The sequence below is a fragment of the Ovis aries genome, chromosome 5 (assembly GCF_016772045.2).
Source record: "Ovis aries strain OAR_USU_Benz2616 breed Rambouillet chromosome 5, ARS-UI_Ramb_v3.0, whole genome shotgun sequence".
Lineage (NCBI taxonomy): Eukaryota > Metazoa > Chordata > Mammalia > Artiodactyla > Bovidae > Ovis > Ovis aries.
The window spans coordinates 16,108,806-16,130,911 of NC_056058.1; the positions used below are offsets into that span (position 1 = coordinate 16,108,806).

Sequence of the window (22,106 nt, forward strand, 5' to 3'; positions counted from 1 at the left end):
CAAGAGTCCAGAGCCTGTGCTTTTAATTACCTTAGAATTTGATGCCTCACAAGGAACTGTGAGGCTGTATGAACCGAATTTCACATAAGAACTGCAAAAATGCTGTCTCTGATCCTCCAGTGGGGCTCTGGAGGAGGACAGTGTCCTGTCTGCAAAATAGAGGGCTCTCCATGTCCTCTAGAAATGGCCAGCATTGCCTGCAACCTGACAGGGCAATGCTGGCCCCATCCAAAAGGGAAGGACCTTTCACCAGAGCATCTCTAACAGGGTGGAGTGATGGTGAGAGGAGCAGTGCACACTGACCTTTGGAGGGACCCTGTCCTTTCTCTGAGAAATGCCCCAAGCCCCCCCTCAAAAGGATGCTCCCCTAATGGCAGGTGCAGGACCTCATCCTCCCATGGCCACAGATGATGGGATCACATAGACAGTGGACCCAACCTGGTCCAATCCAGTCCTCTATTGGAAATCTGGAATTGGTCCCGAGTCCAACTCCAGGCATCACCACCTGCCCAGTTAATGGTCTTCTTCTGTCATCCCCTTGCCCTCAAATTTCACCTGCTAATTTCCCAGGCGTTTCCTTTTTCTCTCAGTTCTAATGAATGTATTCCTAAACTGAATCTGAAAATAGGAGGTTCTACTCGCCCTGGCAGAGAAGTAGATACCTAATCTGTAGGGGCAGTTTTGCCCATCTCCCCACCCTTGGCCAGATGACCTACACAGTATCCGAGGATATTTGTGATTGTTTCAACTAGGATGTAGTAGGTGGAGGGAGGCCAGGGTTGCTCCTTAACACCTAAAAATGCACAGGACAGCCCCCACAATAAAGAATTACCCACCCTGAACTCTGCTCAGTGTCATGTGGCAGCTAGATGGGAGGGGAGTTTTGGGGAGAATGGATACATGTTATGTATGGCTGAGTCCCTTCACTGTTTACCTGAAACTATCACGATATTATTAATCGGCTATATCCTAATACAAAATAGCAAGTTCAAAAGAAAAAAAATATCCACCTCGAATATCCAGTGAGGCTGAGAAACCCTGCGGTAAATACTGTTTCTAAAAAAAGGGTTTAACTTTTCCAGACTTAAGATCTTGTTGCCGTGATGGTCACTTTTATTTAACCTCTGAAAGGTCTGTGATTCTGATCAGTTGTCTTACTTACTTAGTTATCATCCTGGTCTTAATATTCTAAGGTTTTCTGAAAGGTACGCAAGCTGGCGAGTGTTTTGGCCAGAAAGGATCACTGTCATCTTTCCTCCCACTTGAGTGGAGGGAAAACCAAATAAATTCCATGACATGTTAGGACTTCTGATTTGGATCATGGGTTTGATGGCCTGATCTCAGGAACATTAACAACAGGAGCCTGGGCTGGTCCCTCACAGACCTCCTGCCCTGATTTCTGTGAGTTAACTGCTTGTATCCTTAGAAACAAGACCCAAACCCTCTCCTTTGGCTTAAGTGGGTCTCTGTTGCTTGCAGTCAAGCATTTTCTGACTCTAGAAGGCCCTAAGGCAGACTGAATATGCAAAAAAAAAAAAAGAATGTGACATGTATGATGTCACACAGTCTTCAGGGGCCCTGTCCCTCCCTCAGTAAGAGGTGGACTCTGGTCTGCGGCTTGGCCTGGATGTTTCTCTCCTCAAAACTTTCTCTCTGGAGACTTTCCCGGTGGTCTGAGCTTCCTTCTACTGCAGGGGGCGCAGGTTCCATCCCTGGTCAGGGAACAAAGATCCCCACCATCCTGCCCAGCATGGCAAAAACAACAACAAAACAAACCAAAAAACATTCTCTGTGGAGATCTGAGCTACCAAACAAGCCCACAGGTCCCAAAGACATCGCAGAAGCAGAAAAAGAGAAAGAAAGGTGCTGGAGGAGTCCCAGGTGCAGAGTCAGGACCAGACTGCAGGCCAGGGGCTTCTCTTTGAGTGCAAATTTTTTAGGGAATTTCCCCCCCAAAAAAGCTTGCTATCAAGGTAAATAATATTTCAATGCGATATTTTAAAAGTCAGTATCAAAAAGCAAATCTCTGATGGATGAAACATCAAAATTTGAAAACAAAAAAGGCAGGCTCCAACAGGGCTGTTGGTCCAAGCCATAGCAGAAATGGGTGCCCCTGGTATGCGTATTTTCATACATTAAAAATGGCTAATGGTTTTAACAAAGATACTGATGACTTTGCATCTGTGAGAGCCAGGAAAGTGAATTTATAATAAATTCTGACTTGAATATAAATTAAATATTTAAACTTAATGTTGTGAGTTCCAACACATCTTATTTTCAGTGCTGCAGTATTTTTTCAGTTACGCTGTGTGTGGGCATGCATGCTCTCAGTCTGTCCCACTCTGCACTCAATGGACTTTAGCCCACCAGTATCCTCTGTCCATGGGATTTTTCCAGGCAAGAACACTGCAGTGGGTTGCCGTTTCTTACTCTAGGGGATCTTCCCCGCCCAGGGACCAAACCTACATTTCCTGCATTGGCAGGCAGATTCTTTACCACTGTGCCGCCACGGAAATCCTCAGTTATGCTAATGCTATGGAAAAAAAACTAATAATAAAAGGATTGGTACTGTCTTATGCCACCAATTTTGGGGGTGATTTGTTACACATAAATAAATTACCAGAACAGACACCTTCTGGGAAATCAGACCCTTCATGGCACAAAAAAATTCTCTCAAAAGCCTCACCCCCTTCTCTTGTGAGGCCTCGCCTTCTCCCTTGCCCACCACTCAATGGGTGGTTGAGTCTCCACCCACTTCTGTGGGCTTCCCTCCTAACTCAGTTGGTAAAGAATCTGCCTGCAATGCAGGAGACACAGGTTCGATTCCTGGGTTGGGAAGATTCCCTGGAGAAGGAAATGGCAACCCATTCAGTATTCTTGCCTGGAAAATCCCACGGACAGAGGAGCCTGGCAGGCTGTAGTCTGTAGGGTCTCAAGGAGTCGGACACGACTTAGCATCTAAACTACCACTACAACTACCCACCTCTGTTGCTCACGACCCAGTTCCCTTGAGTCCTCACTCGTTTCCTTTGTATGGCCCCGCCCTTCCCCTTGCTCACCACCCACTTCCTTTGCCAGTGCCCTCCTTCCCTTTAAGGCCCGGTCCTCTCCTTTGTTGACACTTACAGAGTACAGGTTTTCACATTTGCTGTCGTCCACGGGCGGCTTGTACTGAACGATCGCTTTTAGGGTCTCCATCTTGTTGCTCGGAATCTGAAAGAAAGTTGTGCGTTTGTTGTTCAGTCGCTCAGTCGTGTAGGACTCTTTGCAACCTCGTGGACTGTAGCTCGCCAGGCTTCCCTGTCCTTCACTATCGCCCTAAGTTTGTTCAAACTCATGTCCATTGAGTCGATGATGCCATCCAACCGTCTCATTCTCTGTAGCCCCCTTCTCCTCTTGCCCTCAATCTTTCCCAGGATCAGGGCCTTTCCAGTGAGTCTGCCCTTTGCATCAGGTGGCCAAAGGATTGGAGCTTCAGCCTCAGCATCAGTCCTTTCAATGGATATTCAGGGTTGGTTTCCTTTAGGATTATCTGGTTTGATCTCAGTCCTAGGGACTCCGAAGAGTCTTCTCAGGCACCACAAATTTGAAAGCATCAATTCTTTGGTCATCAGCCTTCTTTATGGTCCAACTCTCACATCCATACATGACTACTGGATAAACAATAGCTTTGACTATACAGACCTTTGTCAGCAAAGTGATGTCTCTGCTTTTTTAATAAGCTGTCTAGGTTTGTCATAGCTTTTCTTCCAAGGAGCAAGCATCTTTTAATTTCACAGCTGCCATCACCATCCCCAGTGATTTTGGAGCCCCAGAAAATAAAGTCTGACACCCTTTCCATTCTTTCCACATCTATTTGCCATGAAATGATGGGACCGGGTGTCATGATTTTTGTTTTTTGAACATTGTGTTGTAAGCCAGCTTTTTCACTCTCTTTCCCTTTCATTAAGAGGCTTTTTGGTTCCTATTCATTTTGTCATTAGGGTGGTATCATCTGCATATCTGAGGTTATTGATATTTTCCCCAGCAGTCTTGATTCTAGCTTGAGCTTCATCCAGCCTGGCATTTCGCATGATGTACTTGGCATATAAGTTAAATAAGCAAGGTGATAATATACAGCCTTGATGGATTCCTTTCCCAATTTTGAACCAGTCCATTGTTCCATGACTGATTCTAAACTGTTGCTTCTTGACCTGCATACAGGTTTCTCAGGAGGCAGGTAAGGTGGTCTGGTATTCCTATCACTTTAAGAATTTTCCACAGTTTGTTGTGATCCACACAGTCAAATTTATGCATGGACCTCAGGATAACCTGGCCCAGGAGAGTGTGTCCTAAGCTTTCTCCCACAGGGACCCCTACCTCTTTCCCTTCCCTGCCCACACAGTGAAACTTGGCTCTGTGCCTTGACTGATACTAAGCAACCTGGTCTTAGCACTGCTAAGTTCTTTATGGTTGTTATCCGTAGACCCCAACCATTGAAGAGGGCTGAGGGCAACAACCTCCTGAGTTCTGCTACACCGAGTTGTGCCTCTCAGTTGATGAGTCAAAGGACAACCCTCTTGGCTTCTCCTCAAAGGCACCTTGAGCTACGCAGCCAAGATCTAGCGAAACTTCTAGTTGGCGTCAGGCCACAGAAGTTCTCCATGAAGGTGGCCGGAACCTGGGCAGGTTCAGAACGCTCTATCTAAACCTACAACTGTAAGGTTCAGGGGATTCTTGTCCCCTGCAAGAATCTTGTTGTTCATGCAAGGGGAGGACATTTGTGTCTGTGGCACATTCCTACCAATGCAATGCAGATGTCACCTCCAGCGTCAAGAATGCTGATTATAGCCAAGTCTCTGCCATGGGCTGGAGAGAAAAGATGACAGCAGTGCTTTTCACATCTGGACAAGAGTTTTCCAGAGAGAGAAGGAACAGACATCCAAAAAACCTGAAGCAGGCAGTGGCTGGCATGTTTGAGAGATGTAAAAAGTCCAGGATGATCTGGAGTGAGGGTGGAAGGGAGGAGTCCAGGGCAGGAGGCAGGAAAGGGCGTGAGGGCCAGGAGGCCATGCCCTGGGGAAGGGATGGTGAGGAGTCTGTGGTTTATTCTGAAGGAAGAAGGAAGCCCTGGAGGGCTATAGGCTGCGAACATCGCCAAGAAAGAAAGATTTCCAAGAGGACCTGAACATGCAGTTTGGGAGGAGCCTGGCTCTGAGTCTTTCACTCAGAGCAACCAGAACAACAGATCTTCCGCAAACTGCCTCTTTGGTCAGACTCAGTGTCTGTGTGCATGCTCAGTCATATCCAAATCTCCCCACCCCATGGACTGTAGCCCGCCAGGCTCCTCTGTCCATGGGATTCTCTAGGCAAGAATCCCGGAGTAGGTTGCCATTTCCTTCTCCAGGGGATCTTCCCATCCCATCCCAGGGATTGAACTCATGTCTCCTGCATTTGGGGCATTGGCAGACCGATTCTTTACCATTGAGCCACCTGGGAAGTGAAACTAGGAGATGGAAATAATTCAGATACTGCTTTATGCCTGTGAGGTTGAAGATACCAGACCAAGGACTGGAAGTCATAGCAGTGAGGTGGCTGCAGGGGAAGGATGGAACACGAAGCATTTTCTAACAGTGGGAAAACCCAAATCAGAAGCCTGTATTCACAGCAGGGAGGAAAAGGGCCCTACGCTCATTCATCACCAGTCACCTCGCAAGCAGTGCATTCTGCTATGAACAGGACAGACAGGACATGAATTGAGTACCAGGAACCAAAGAAGCATGGCTTCAGAAAGCAATTTCAGAAAGTAGAAGTCTGGGGACTTTCCTGGCAGTCCAGTGGTTAAGACTCCACACTTTCACTGCAGGGGCCACAGGTCTGATGCCTGGTCAGGGAACTAAGATCCCGCATACCACGTGGTGCAGCCAAAAAAAAAAAAAAAAAAAAAAAACAGACAACCAGAAAGTAGAAGTCTGTGCTTCCTGAACCAGCTCAGGAGTTAGGTTTTGCATTGAAGGAGGCCTGGTGGCACAAAATGTCCACTTTCACTAAGTCAGGCTGGATTTCATTGAGTCTGGTGACTCTACCCTAGTCTCAGTGAAGTTAATATGTGGGCAAACACCCTTGATGTTCAGAGGATACTGTCTTTGGCACTGATGGCAAGACTTAAATCTCAACTTCAGAAATATGAAACGTCTAACACAGGAGAAATGGGATAGGGTATTAAAGAAACAGTCAGAGGACTTCCTTGATGGTCCAGTTGTTAAGACGCCATACTTCCAATGCACAGGACGTGTGTCTGACCCCTGGTTGGGGAATTAAGATCCCACATGCTTCATGGTGTGGCCAAAAAAAAGATACAGAAGGAAAGAAGGGAAGAAAGAAAGTCACAGTGGCTCTTGGGCTGAGCAATAACTCTGGCCATGGAGGTTCACTCTTCCGAAGAACTTCCCTCCTTTCAGAATACTTCTGTCGAAACCTGGTTCAGACAACTGCAATCATTCAAACACAAATCACGGGAAATGTTTCTCCAGCATCCATACAAAGATAACGCAAGGAGGGAAAAAAAGGAGTAAGAGAGGAGTCAGATTTCACTGAGTACAAAAAGTCATCGTAGGATTTCCCTGGTCATACAGTGGATGAGAATCTGCCTGCCAATGTAGGGGACATGGGTTCAATCCCTGGTCGAGGACAGTTCCACATGCTACAGAGCAACTAAGCCTTCACAACTACTGAAGCCTGTATGCCCTAAAGCCCATGCATGCTCCACAAGAGAAGCCACCACAATGAGAAGCCCTCTCTCTGCAACAAAGAGTAGCTCCCATTCACCATGACTGGAGAAAGCCCATGAGCAGCAACGAAGATCCAGCACAACCCAGAAGAAAAATTTTAAAAAGTCACAGCAAAGCAGAGGAAAATTGCCCCCCAAACTTCTAATATAAAATGTAAGATGTAACAAGCTCAATGCAGCTTGAAAGGAAGAACCCAAAGCAAACATACAAGCCCTGGGGGGAGAGCCAGACATCCACCAGAAAGTAGTGAAACAGTGAAGCAGTGAGCCTTGGGGAGGAAACAGAAGAGAAACACAGAAGCATTTCAGAAAAGAGGATGAGGAGAAGGCAATGGCAACCCACTCCAGTGTTCTTGCCTGGAGAATCCCAGGCACGGGGGAGCCTGTTGGGCTGCCGTCTATGGGGTCGCACAGAGTCGGACACGACTGAAGCGACTTAGCAGCAGCAGCAGTATTAAGATCTAACTGTTTTGTAAAGGAGTAAATGCAGTAACAAACAAAGCCTGTAACCATCTTCATAAATGGGAGTTTTCTTCCTGTTCTCCTTTCTCTGAGACTCAGTTTCCTCATTTAAAATGGAGACAACAGCTACTTCCCAAGGTTATTGTGAGAATTAAAGCGAATTTGGATTTATTCATGGTGATGGATAGTTACTAACAAAAAAATAAGTCTTAAAAAAAAAAAAAACCCACACTTATTTAACTCACTCTCTCACTTCCTACTTTATAGACAAAGTAAGACCTAGTAAGAGGTTGTACAGTGGTAGCCTGGGTGTAGACACACTGGCCAGGGTTCATTTTCCTGAATTTTTGTTGATCATTCAGATATTCTAGATAACTTGGTTTGAGGAGTTGGAAAGTAAATTTTAAACCATGTGATGAACAGACCGGATATATTACTAGACTTACACAAAGTCAAGAAATATTTTGAGATTGTTCATTGGACATCTAGATTTATCAGAAGAAAACAGTTAATGTGCTGTGACTACAAAATTTGACTTTAATTTAAAGGAATACCTTAAAGTATGATTATTAAAAAGCTGTTTCACCTTGGAAAAAAAAAAAAGAGGATGATCCTAAGAGATGAGAATTGAAAGCGTGGCAAGGCTCAAGATAACGTTTCTAAGAGAAAAGTGATCCACAGTGGACTGTATATGAAATAACACAAGTGCATTTTAAAAAACGGAGGCCCAGGGAACTTCTCTGATGACCCAGGGGTTGAGACTTCACCTTCCAGTGCAGGGGGTGCAGGTTTGACCCCTGGTCGGGGAGCTAAGATTCCACATACCTCCCTCAGCCAAAAAGAACCAAAGCAAAACACAAGCAGTACTGTAACAAATTCAATAAAGACTTTAAAAATGGTCCACATAAAGAAAAATGGAGGCCAAGTAGGAAAACAATATGCTTTGGAAGTTAAACTCCTCCACTCTGCACACATCCCTTCTTCCTTGGTGATGGGTGCTAGCGGGCGGGGGGTGGGGGAGTGGGGGCAGTTGTTACCGAAAGGATTTTCTGCAACTGTGCGTTATTTTCCACCAGCAGGATGTTCACTTTGGCATGAGTGATGACATATTCACAGGCGTCCGCGAAGTTGGTGGCATAAATACCAACACAGAAGCCCCTGGGAAAAGAAAACACACACATGTGTGTGCCCACATACCTAAGTCAAGAACATCCTGGAAGGGGAGGAAAGGGTCTGGGGGTAGGGCCTGCCGCAGGTTCTGAGTCTGAAGTCCTGCCACCAGCTTCCCTCCCTCCACAACTGGGCAATGATGAAAAGGACAGGAATGACAGCAATGATGGGAGTATGGACTCCTGTGATGTTGCTATGATATGGAGCCCTCACAGTACCCATTTTACAGATAAGGAAACTGAGGCTCAAGGGAAGGAAGTCGCTTGTTCAGGGTCCCATAGTAAATAGGAGGTGTGATTTGGAACCCCCACCCCTCCCCCAGCCACCTGTTCCCTTCACTCACAACCTTTTCTTTTTGCTTTCAACCATTATGTGGTGAGTTTTTATCTCCCTGCTGCCAGATGACTTCAAGGAACTTTCCAAGTGCTTATTGGCTGCTTCCCTTGGTGATGTTTCCCTTCTAGTTTCCTGCTCATTTAAAATCTTTCTGTGTTTTTATTCCTGAGCTGTACAAGTCCTTCGGTGTATTTCAGATGACTGGTGTGTGTGTGTGTGTGTGTGTGTGTGTGTGTGTGTGTGTGTGTGTGTGTGTGTGTGTGTGTGTGTATCTCACTGGCTGGCCTAGGGCTCTCTGCTCATATCTCAGTGGAAACCTGTGCGGGTGCCAGGCCCCGGAGCAGCAGCCCCCTACTCTACCCCAGCATTCACAGGGTCCAGGGCCCAGGATCTTACCCTGCGAAGATGGCACCAAGAGCTGCAAGGACCCACTCGGTGGAGTTAAACCCAAGGATGCCAACTGAGTGGAACGGCTCCAGGCCCAGCTGGGAAGGCAGAAACAGACGGACAAGCAGAGAACGGAGACACAGGCGAGGTTTGCTTCTAGGTGGGACGTGCTCATTGGCAGAAGGCGGTCTCCAGAGCCCCCGGAAGTCACGTGGGGGAAGAGCCCACATTGAGATGGAAATCCAGAGTGTGATGTTTTTTTGTGACTCTTGAGAGGCTGGTTTGCCTCGCTCTACTTAATACCCCCTTTTTTATTCTAATTTTTATGGATTTTAGTTTTTAATCATTCTAACCAACTTTAGGTGCACAGCTCAGTGGTATTAAGCTCCTTTATCCTAAAACAACCCCCCAAATCCAGGGGAATTCCCTAGTGGTCCAGTGGTTAGGACTTCATGCTTTCAGTGCTGAGGGCCCAAGTTCATCCCTGCTGTGGGAACTAAGATCTCGCAAGCCTCACAGTGTGACCCAAAAAAGTATATTCGCACTGTTATGCAACCATCCCTACCATCCATCTCTAGAACTTTCTCATCTTCCCAAACTGAAACTCTATCCCCATGAAACACTGACTTCCCAGCCCCTGGCCCCCACCATCTATTACCCTTCCTGTCTTTGTGGATCTGACTCCTCCAGGGACCTTCCATAGAGGAAGCAACTGAGGCTTCCTGCCGAGAGCTAGCCATGCTTAGACGTGGACCCTCCCGCCTCAGTCAAGCCTTCCAATGATGTAGCCCAGGCTGGTAGCTTGACTACAATCTCATGAGAGATCTTGAACCAGATACATCCAACTCAGTCACTCATAGAGAGGGGACAAAGATTTGAAAGAAAATTTTCACCAGTTAACCTTCTTTCTTGGGGTGCCTTGTGCATTTTGTCCCATATGTATTTCCACATAGAAGGAATGATTTAATACACGATGGGCGAATAAAGGAGTGAGTGGACAGCGCACTCACCTTGAGCATGGCTCTCGCGATCTTCCGGCAAGCCTCATAGTACTGGTTGTAGTTCAGAACTTCCCACTTTCCATTCTTCTTTGATGCTAGGGCTGGATAAGACCCAAATCGGTTGACTGACTCCCGAAAAAATTCAGGGATGGTCATGGGGCTCTCGTGGCCTGGCCCATGTTTTGATAGCCTCGTAAGGACTTCTCCATCTCGGTGAATGGTCCACAGCCTAGGAGTAACTGGAAATAACCACCAGGGTTGGATGGCATATATTTTATATTCACGTCATACTCAGGAGGCGGGAGGGGGCTCTTTTTTTGATACTGAATGAATCCCACTCTTCGAGTGAAGTCACATGGTCAGTGCTGGTCTACTCAAGCTTCCCTGTTCCTATTTATTTCTTCCTTACCCTCCCCCAACAGTCTGTTATGAAAATTTTCAAGCGTACAAAGAGTTGGATTTGTATAGCAAGCGCCTTCTTACTCACCACCAAATCCTACAGCTGGTAGCACATCTAACCATCCCTCTATTTATCCATCCATCACGCCATCTTCCTTTTTGACACATTTCAAAGAAAGCTGCATCCATTTCACTCTTCAACATTTGAATCATTTTTTAAAAATTTTACTGAAGTATAGTTGATTTACAATGTCGTGATAATTTATGCTGTACAGCAAAAGTGACTCAGTCATGCACACATATGTTCTTTTCCGTTATGGCTTGTCAAGGAATATTGAATAGAGGTCCCTGTGCTATACAGTAGGACCTTGTTTATCCATCCGCTGTATAATAGTTTGCATCTGCTAATCCCAGGCTCCCAGTTCGTGCCTCCCCCACCCCCTTGGCAACCACAAGTTTATTCTCTATGTCTGTGAGTCTGTTTGCTTCACAGATAAGTTCCTTTGTGTCTTATTTGAGACTCCACATATAAGTGATACCATACGGTACTTGTCATTCTCTTTCTGACTTAGTATGATAATATCTATGGCCATTCATAGGTGATAAATGGCATCATTTTATTCCTTTTAGAAACATTCGAATCATTTGATGTGAATCAGCCTTTAGCATTTGAATCATTAACTAGAAATATATGTATATACATATATCTGCATTACATATATGATTACGTCTGTACCATAAGTGTAATTACATATATACTATATATACATATATATAACTACATCTGTACTATATATATATAACTATATTCTTATATAGTAAGTATATATATATATGTACTATATATATAATCATATTATATATATTATTGGAGTTCCTGGTGGCTTGGGGTAAAGAACCTGCCTGCCAATGCCGAAGACTCAGGTTCAATCCATAGGTCACAAAGACCCCCTGGAGAAGGAAATGGCAACCCACTCCAGTATTCTTGCCTGGGAAATCCTGTGGATGGGGGAGCCTTGTGGGGGGTCACAAAAGATTCAGACACAACTTAGCGACAACAATATATACTATTATATATATAATTATTGCATCTGCCACACATATATATACACACACACAATTACATCTGCACTATATGTAATATGTAATGTATGATGTGGCATAATATGTATAATATTAAATGTATATGTGTGTATATATGCTTTACCCACACAGGCACACCACCCTAACATGCTTAGTCACTTAGCCACGTCCAGCTCTTTGTGATCCCATGGACCGTAGCCCCCCGCCAGGCTCCTCTGTCCCTTGAATTCTCCAGGTGCGAATACCAGAGTGGGTTGCCACACCCTCCTCCAGGGGTCCCTCCTGACCCAGGGATGGAACCCGAGCCTCTTGCGTCTCCTGCATTGGCAGGCAGGTTCTTTACCACTGTGCCACCAGAGAAGCTATAGCGTTGGTGTTAGCCGCTCAGTCATGCCCGACTCTTTGCCACCCCATGGACTGTAGCCCGCCAGGCTCCTCTGTCCATGGGACTCTCCAGGCAAGAGTACTGGAGTGGGGTGCCCTTCCCTTCTCCAGGGGATCTTCCTGACCTAGGGGTCGAACCCAGGTCTCCTGAATTGTAAGCAGATTCTTTACAATTTGAGCTACAGGGAAGACCTTAGAGAAACCATAGGGATCTTCTATTATTAGTGCCCCCCCACCCAGTACAAGGGGTACAAGGAGACTTCAAAAGAGCAGGTGACTCGCCCGCTGTCACTCGGCTCACAGAGCTCTGCTCCGAACGACGGGGCCCGGCTGTCACTCCCTGCGTCTGCCCCCTCTGCTACCCATCACATGTAGAGACTTGGCCCTCCAGGATCGGGCACCTCAGCCAAGGCCATCAGCTGGGGTGCAGAGTGCCTGTGCCCAGCTGTCCAGCCCAGGCTCCTTTATAAGCAGCGGTGAATCAGCGCACCTTTCTCTCTCTGGCATATCGTACCTTGTTCTTGGCTCATCTCTACTTTGAGGTCCTCAGCCTTCTCTTCTTGAGTCATCTGGGTTTCAGGCCTTCTGGGTCTGCAGAGACCATTCTTCACCGTGCTGCAAGGCCCAGAGCAGGAAACTTAGCATGTGATACTTAGTTGCTTCTGTCGTGTCCGACTCTGTGGGCCCCGTGGACTGTAGCCGGCCAGGCTCCTCTGTCCATGGGATTCTCCAGGCAAGAATGCTGGAGTGGGCTGCCATGCCCTCCTCCAGGGGATCTTCCCCACCCAGGGATCACACCTGTGTCTCTTACATCTGCTGTACTGACAGGTAGGTTCTTTACCACTAGCACCACCTTGGAAGCTAAGCTTAACTTAGCAGGGCTGGTAAAGAAGCTGCAGGTCTGAAGCCAGCTCTGGTGTTGACTTAGTCATGTCGCCTAGAAGCCTGGGATTGATTAATCATGCCTGTCCTGGGCCTAGGAGGAGAGGAGCCAAGCCTGCATGCCAGATCATCCAGCAATTGTAAAGTCCAGAGCATGTGCAGTTCTTCGAGTTTCTAGAAGAGTCTCTTGAACAATGAGAATGTAGAGGCTAGATCTATATGTGATCCTATGGGTGAGAGAACATTTTGGAGTTTCCTGAAGAGAAGCAACTCTCCCAAGAGAGTTCTGTTCTGGTTCGTTTCCTTAAAGATAGTACAACACAAAAACTCAATAAAGGATAAAACAGAGTAAATGTTGGCACATAAAAAGTTTTAAGTTTTTCAAACAGCAAAGAATACCATGAACAGAATCAAAAGATCAACAACAAACTGAAAAAAAAAATGGGCTACACATATAATCAATCAAAGCCTGATTTCCTTAATATGTAAAGAATACCAATGAATCAATAAGAAAAAGACCAATAGCCCAATGAGAAAATGGGACAAAATCTCGAATAGATGGTTCTCTGAAAACAGTTTTAAGTGACTTTTAAAAAAAGGAAAAACAGGGCATTCTCTGGTGGTCCGGTGGCTAAGACTCTACACTCCCAGTGCAGGGGGCCCGGGTTTGATCTCTGGTCAAGGAACTAGACTGCCCATGTTGCAACCGAGAGTCTGCATGCCACAACTAAGACCTGATACAACCAAATTAACTTCTAAAAAACCAGAAAAACATGCTCCATCTCAGTCCAAAGAGAAATGCGGTAGAAAACACGATGCAGTTTTCACACAGATGAAGGAAGACCCAGAAAACTGGAAAAGAACTCATGTTAGTGAGGGAGGATTGGGGATAACAAAGGCTCTCCTACACTGGGGTAAAAACCGACGCAACCCCTTTAGAGGATGTTTTGTCAGTAATCGGACTGAAGTTCACACAATCATGAATCCATTGGTAGAGGCCAGTGTGGATTCCGGGCTACCCTGGGTCCTTGCATGTTCAGGAACTGGACACCACTGTTTGAATCCTTTTGTGTGTCATGTGGGGCGAGCACCACTCCTTAACCATCCTTGACTTTCAATGTGTTAATCCTTTCAAATAACATTCTTCTAAACATCTACATAACAGGAATTCACAGTTATTTTCCAGACATCCCTGGTGGTCTAGTGGCTAAGACTCTGCACTCCCAGTGCAGGGGGCCTGAGTTTCATCCCCAGTCAGGGAACTAGATTCCACATACCACAAGTAAAGAGTCCATATGCCACAACTAAAAATCCTGCATGCGGCAACTGAGACCCAGTGCAGCCGAATAAATGATAAGATTTGTAAAGAACAGTTATTCGCATGGACTGAATGGTCTTCCCCGAAATGTGTATGTTGAGGCCCTAACCCCTGAGTGATTGCATTTAGAGATGGAGCCTTGAGGAAAGTTGAGTGCCTGCTCATCACTGAGTCATGTCTGACTCTTGTGACCCCATGGACAGTAGCCCACCAGGCCCCTCTGTCCCCGAGTATTCTCCAGGCAAGAATACTGGAGTGGGTTGCCATGCCCTCCTCCAAAGGATCTCCCCAACCCAGGGATCAGTCCCACATCTCCTGCATTGGCAGGCGGATTCTTTACCACTGAGCCACCAAGGAAGCCCCTTGAGAAACATAATCAAGGTTAAATGAGGTCACAAGAGTAGGGCCCTAATCCAATAGGATTGCTGTCCTCCTAAGAAGAGGAAAACAACTCTCTTCCTCCACCACGTGAGGACATAGTGAGGAGAAGGCCGTATTGCAAGAGAGGCCTTACCAGACACCAGCACTGCTGAGACCTTGATCTTGAACTTCCAGCCCAGCCACAACAAGGAAAAGAAGTTGCTATTAAGCCACCCAATTCTACAGTGTTTTTGTTAACAGCAGCCCCAGCAGACAGTTGCATAAATATCTTGAAAACTGTTTCTTAAATGAGCTCATGAATTTCATTTTGTTCATAGAGTGGAATGTTATTTGGCCATGAAAAGGATAAAAGTGCTGACACTCGATACAACATGGATGGACCTGGGGAACATGCTGCTCAGTGAGAGAAGCCAAACGCAGAAGGACACACAGGGTGTGAGTCCATTTATATAAATATTCATAGAGACAGAGGGGGTTTGTGGTTGCCAGGGGGCTGGGGAAGGAATGAGGAGTAACTTTTTATGAGCACAGAGTTTCCCTGTGGGGAGATGGAAATGTTTTGGAACTAAACAGAAACAAAGGTTGCTCAAGATTGTGAATGTACTAGATGCCACCCAGCCGCTTATCTTAAAATGGTTAATTTCACGTTATGCGACTCTCACCTCAATTAAAAAACACCAGAAATGTTGATTCACGGTTCCCGAAATGGAACGTCCTCCAAGACATAAAATTAAATAAAAAAAGTAAGATCCTGGACAACAAATACAGAAGGTGACTGGGCAGGCAGATGGATCCACGTATGTGACTCAAGAAAAAAATGTTCTGCGTCTTTAGTCTAAGAGGTCATTACCTCCTGGGCAGACACGATGCAAAAATGCCAGCAGTCTAGCCCAGAGTTGACCACCAATTCCCTGAAAACAGGAAGGTGAGAGACAGGTCTCAAGTCACACAGCCCCAGGCGCCTGTGGCCGTCAGCGGGCATGCGCTGGTCTCGTCTGGCTTCACCAACCCCGGGAACCCATCCTGCATGCTCAGCAAGGGGGCAGGAGGGGCTCCACCCTGGGGGTCAGCCTCTCTCTTACCCTGGTGTTTCCTGAGCATCTACTACTGTGAGCCAGGCAGGGCTCCAGCCAGCGGGCAACCAGATGTACAGAAATCCCTCCTGAAACCATCATTCTAGTTGGTAGAAACAGCCAGGGAACAAAGATCAATTAAGATAGTAATAGGATGTGCCTTGAAAGCATCAGGCTAAGAGAAAGAAGCCAGGTACCTAAAGGCACCAAGTGTGTGAGTCCGTTTGCAGGAAACATCCAGACAGGCTAATCTGCACAGACAGAGAGTGGGTTTGTGGCTGCCTGAGGCTGAGGGAGGGGGGTGGGGAATGGGTGCTTAACATATATATGGTTTCCTTTGGGGCTGTTGAAAATATTTTGGAATTACATTGCTGTGGATGTACTGAATGCCACTGAAGTATTCACTTTAAAATGGAGAATTCGGGGGACTTAACCTGGTGGCCCAGTGGTTAAAGCTCCAGGTTCCCAAGGCAGGGGTCCTGGGTTCGATCCCTGCTCAGGGAACTAGATCCCACATGTTGCAACTAAGAGTTCAAACATGCAACTGAAAATTTTGCATGCCACAATTTAAAGATTCCATATACTGCAACTGAAAGATCCTGCATGCTGCAATTAAAGATCTTGCATGTTGCAACTAACACGTGGCACAGCTAAATAAATAAATAAACACTAAGAGAGACAACCCCATTGGAAATGGGTGCAAGCCTTGAACAGAGAGTTCGCAGAACTGAATAACCCAGGACAGGATGCTCAGGTTCCTTGGTAATAAGGGAAATGCACAGTAAGACCACAGTGAGATATCACGTTATCCCCAGTAGATGTGCAAAAATGCATCAGATGCTGGCGAGGAAGAAGAGTGGGAGCTCTCCTCCATTGCTAAGGGAGCTCAAGATGGCATGGCCTGTTGGGAAAGCATTGTGCCATTAATGGTTCAAAGTGAACACATGCATATCCCTGATCTGGCATTTTTACTCCCAGATATATATATACCCAAGGGCTTCCCAGATGGCTTAGTGAGTAAAGAATCTGCCTGCAATGCAGGAGACACAGGAGTCAAGGGTTTGATCTCCAGGTCAGGGAGATCCCCTGGAGGAGGGCATGGCAGCCCACTCCAGTATTCTTGCCTGGAGAATCCCATGGACAAAGGAGTCTAGTGGGCTACAGTTTACAGGCTCACAAAGAGTCAGACATGACTGAAGCAACTGAGCGCACACACACACACATATATACCTTTTGCATGTCTGCCCCAGGAGACATGGGCAAGAATGATTATAGTGTCTGGGTTCATAAGAACTGCAAAGTGGAAACAGCCTGAAAGTTCATCAGCGACAGAAAGGATACAACCTTCATGGAATACTATGCAGTGATGAAAAAAACAGACACAAAACCCTGGGTGCATCTCGCAGCCTTGATGCTGATAAAGAAGCAGATGGCAGTGTGATTTTATTTGTATAAAGTTCACAAGCAGGCAACATTAGTCAGTCCTTGTTTAACTGGTAAAACTAGAAGGAAAAGTTCTGCGGGCAATTCAGAACTGTTATCTCATTCAGGTGAGGGAGGAACAGGAGAAACAGGTAGGACACAGAAGACTTCTAAGTTGCTAGTACTATTATATTTCATAAAGTAAAGTAGGTACACAGACATGTATTGCTATTTATTAAGCTGTACTTAAAAATGTTTTGTGCATCATTTTATATGCAAAATTGTGTTTCACAATTTTAAAAAGCCATGTAGGGCTCATTATAGCAATGTATTAAGAATTCTTATTGAATTTAAGGGACAAGAGTGAAAACTATATCTTCTCAAGATATAACCTGATGAAATATCCACTTTTTAAATGAAAATCTCTTAGCCCATAAGAAATGGAAGAGTCTACATAACTTAATAAAGGCTATCTACTAGAACTATGAATGTTATACTTAACAATGGCAACAGAACCATCAGAAGAGTTTCCATGAAGTCAGAAAGAAGATGAAGACATCAGCTGTCACTTCTACTAGTCAGCATTGATATGGAGGTCCTTAGTCAATGCGATAAGACAAGAAAAGGAAGTGAGAGGAATTAAGATTGAAAACAGGCAATACCACCATCGCATGTGATTGACTGCCTCTATAGATATTCAATCAACTGAAAAGCTATTAGAAATAAAAACAGATTTGGGACTTCCCTGGCAATTAAGACTCTGCACTTCCAATGCAGGGGTTGCAGAGTCAATCCCTGGTTGGGGAATTAAGATCCTGTATGCTGCTTGGCACAGCCAACACATCTATTCTAAGAAAAAGGAAAATAAAAAATAAAAACAGTTCTTTAAGGTGATTATAGAAAATCAATATTTAAAAACCAATAGCATTCTTGTACACCAGCAGCAACTAGTTAGAAGACGCAGTAGAAAAAGACATCGAGAGTCTAGCTCAAGGCCAGAAGGTGTGTTGGAGGTGAATCCAAATATGCCTGAATGTTACACTGACATACTGCTTTATCGCGGGCTTCCCAGGTGGTGCTAGTGGTAAAGAATCCACCTGCGAATGCAAGAGTTGTAGGAGATACAAGTTCACTCCTTGGGTCAGGAAGGTGCCCTGGAGTAAGAAACGTCACCCCAGTCCAGTATTCTTGCCTGGGCAGAGGAGCCTGGAGTGCTACAGGGCTGCAGAGTAGGATGTGACTGAGAGACTGAGCGCACACACGGATACATTGAAAGTCCAGTATGATTGTCAAGCAGCAAATCCCAGAGGACCCCGGGGCACCGCCCCCCCCCCCCAGAACTGGCACCTTCCACTCTTCACCAGGTATGGTTCTGGCCATCACAGCAAAGCATGGGTTGCAGAGTCATCTGGGCACTCAGGGTGTTTTCTTCTTCCACAGAGATGATAAACAAGTTGCTCCTCCTGGAAACCTGAAAATGGGCTGCCCCTTCCCAGCCCTCGTCACCGTCAGGATGGTGGTGGTGATGAGAGGCAGGAAGGCAGGCAGTTTCCCTTCCCAGCAGCCCTTCTATCCCATTCAGCCTTCCAGAACCTTCCTCCCAGTCATCTCTTATGACATCACTGGCTGCCCCTGCCTTCCCACGCCACCCCACCTCCACTCCTGCTCCCAGAGCAGGAGGGCAGCCATTCTCTTTCCACCCATCCATCCCTTCATGCACTGCACTCCTCACCTTGTTGGTGAGATTCATATGAGCCACAGCGCTTACACCAGGCATCGTGCTAAGTGCTGAAGACGTGAAGATGTGCAGAACCAGATGAGGTCTGTTCAGGGAGACCGTGGGAAACCTGGAGTCAGACAGACACCCAACATATGTCGGTGGAAAGGGTTTGCTAGTGGGGCTGGCCTAGGCAGGGAGGTCGGGAGAGGTCCCTGGAGCTGAGTTATAAAGGCTGGGCAGGTGTTGGCCTGACACACTGCTTTTGATCACATACCCTGGCTCCATGCATTTTCAGTTTGCTTCTGCCTCCTCTCGCAGTTGCATCCCAGTACCTAAAACAGCTCCTGGCCAGACACGCAGCAGGTGTGTTCATCCAGTAAAGGCTTATTGCCCAACCTCAATATTTATTGGAAGGACTTACGCTAAAGCTGAAGCTCCAGTACTTGGGCCACCTGATGCGAACAGCCAACTCATTGGAAAAGATCTGATGCTGGGAAGGATTGAGGGCAGGAGGAGAAGGGGGCGACAGAGGATGAGATGTTTGGATGGCATCATTGACTCAATGGACATGAGTTTGAGCAAACTCCAGGAAATAGTGAAGGGGAGCCCAGCAAGGGGAGCCTTGGGGTCACAAAGAGTCGGACGTGACTGAGCGACTGAACAACAACCACCCAAACACCCTGCTCTGCCAAGAGACAAGAACAGGAGTGTTCTACTGTCTCTGGAGCCTTCTAGGCAGTTCCCATCCATGGCTGAGCAGTGTCACACTGCAGAGCACCGAGTCACCTGAAGCCAGTGTCCACCAGGACCCATTCTGACTATCTTCTTCCAGCCCCTCACCCAAAAATCATCTCCCAGGCCCCCTTGTTGCAACATGTGGCCGTCTGGCTACATCCTGAGCTGTGGAATGTGGATACAGGGAATGCAGGGGTCGCTGTAGAGTCATGTCTGTAACGGAAAGGAGATTGGGACCCCCTTTCCCTAGTGGGAGGCTGAGATCTGAAGCAATCACCTTGGATAGGAAGGAATTGCCTGCCTATTGCCACTGTTGCCTCACTGAAAAGTGAGGAGGCAACGCAACAAGACGGCAGGAGCCTGGGTTCCTAATGGCTGTGCAGCCACCTTGCTAGTCCTGGACAGATAGAGTTTCACGCACACACACACGCACCTTCACACGTACACACTCACATGCATACTCATCTGCGCTCACACACATGCACACATTCTCCCACAACCATACCCATTCACCCCCTCAAACACACCCTCCTACAGACCCACAATTGCATACATCCACACACTCAAGTCACATAAACCCTCTTATAGATACACAATTATAGCCACACAGATGCACTCATGCACAAATCTCTATACAGACACGTAATTACATACACACGTGCTCAACACGGGTATGCACGACAAGCTCACATTCTCGTGCATCCTCATTGGACACAGGATTGCATACACATGTGCTCACACGTGCACTCACACACCTTCTCACAGATATTCTCACACACGTGCACAGACAGCTGTCTCACCACAGAAAAGTAAGTCGCTCAGGAAAAGCCCATCCAGAAATACCTCAACGGACATCCACCCAGATCTCGTTCAGGATTAAAGGGCACACTGACAGCTTCTGGAAATGCTGCTGGAAGCGGACCTCCACTCCTGGTGGCTTGGGATCCGCCTCCCCTGAATAGCCCTCCGCATCTAGGGTCACCCTCCCTTCCCAGAGCCACCTACACCCACATGGGGGCATCAAGCCGCCCGCCCATCACCCCATCTCAGGGCAATATTGAGAGGGGTCCCAGCCACCAAGCCTCCATGGGGGAAGGGCATCTTCTCTCTGCCTTGGAAACCAGGTTCTGACTCCTCCCCTTCCCCCAGGGCCACCCTGAGCACTCCCCAAATAAACCTTTCACAAGCTCAGTTCGTCTGCCCTGCTTCCCAATGAGCTTGACACATAGCAAGAGGAGTCATCGTCTCCCCCCAGAATCCCGGTGTTGACCTCGTCTCACCTTTCTCTTACCTGCCCTAGATAGGCTCGCAATGGGGACCTTTCATTCCCTGCCAGTCTTGGCCATCAGCAGTGACCATGCCCTCTGGGTGGTGGATGAGCCCCTTCTCTGAACAGAGGGACAGAGTCGATTCCAGGCCACTGCGCACATTTTAATCGAGAAAAGTCTGACAGTAGAAAACAGGATTGCGTGGAGGCAGCAGCTGCAGAAAGAAAAGCCCTGATTTGGCAAAAATCTGTCCACCCCAACCGCGCTGACCCTGGAAGACTCCCCCTCCTCCAGAGCCAAGGGCAAAGTGAAAGTCGCCTCAAAAAAACTACAAATAGAGCTACTATGTGACCCAGCAATCCGCTTTTGGTTCTATATCTAAAGGAAATGAAAACACTATCTTGAATAGAGATCTGTCCTCCTGTGTCCACTGCAGCACTTTTTATAATAGCCAAGGCGACCTGCAACCTAAGTGTCCACTGACAAGTGAATGCACAAAGAAGATATGGGGGGTGTGTGTAGACATATGATATGTATTAAGCTAGAATCAAGATTGCTGGGAGAAGTAACAATGTCACATATGCCGATGATATCACGCTAATGACAGAAAGTGAACAGGAATTAAAGAGCCTCTTGATGAAGATGAAAGAGGAGAATGGAAAAACTGACTTGAGACTCAACATTTAAAAAAACTGAGATCATGATACCTGGTCTCATCATTTCACGGCAAACGGGGAAAAAGTGGAAACAGTGACAGATGTTATTTTCTTGGGCTCCAAAATCACTGGTCAGTGACTGCAGACTTGAAATTAAAAGATGCTTGCTCCTTGGAAGGAAAGCTATGACAGACCTAGCATATTAAAAAACAGAGACATCACTTTGCCAACAAAGGTCCATATAGTCAAAGCAGTGGTTTTTCCAGTAGTCATGTATGAGTGTGAGAGTTGGACCATAAAGAAGGCTGAGTGCTAAAGAACTGAGACTTTTGAATTGTAGTGCTGGAGAAGGCTCTTGAGAGTCCCTTGGACTGTAAGGAGATCAAACTATTCAATCCTAAAGGAAATCAACCCTGAATATTCACTGGAAGGACTAGTGCTGAAGCTGAAGTGCCAATACTTTGGCCACTTAATGTGAAGAGCCAGGTCATTGGAAAAGACTCTGGTGCTAATAAAGATTGGAGGCAAAAGGAGAAGGGGCGGCAGAGGATGAGATGGTCAGATAGCATCATCGATTCAATGGACATGAATTTAAGCAAACTGAAGGAGATAGTGGAGGACAGAGGAGCCTGGCGAGCTACAGTTCTTGGGGTCACAAAG

At 46.5% G+C, this 22,106-nt stretch overlaps 1 protein-coding gene across 1 annotated transcript in view; it reads right to left on the minus strand.

Annotated features, from left to right (window-relative positions):
* The window catches only part of ACSBG2 (acyl-CoA synthetase bubblegum family member 2), an 86,287-nt gene that overhangs the window by 27,248 nt on the left and 36,933 nt on the right, over positions 1-22,106 (minus strand). The window contains exons 2-8 of the mRNA XM_027970669.3: positions 18,800-18,914; positions 18,415-18,555; positions 12,506-12,606; positions 10,135-10,364; positions 9,134-9,222; positions 8,269-8,389; positions 3,127-3,213 (exon numbers count right to left, since the gene is read on the minus strand). Of these exons, the coding sequence (XP_027826470.2) occupies positions 3,127-3,213; positions 8,269-8,389; positions 9,134-9,222; positions 10,135-10,364; positions 12,506-12,560 (582 nt within the window). The 5' untranslated portion in view covers positions 12,561-12,606; positions 18,415-18,555; positions 18,800-18,914. The remainder of the gene's footprint in view (positions 1-3,126; positions 3,214-8,268; positions 8,390-9,133; positions 9,223-10,134; positions 10,365-12,505; positions 12,607-18,414; positions 18,556-18,799; positions 18,915-22,106) is intronic.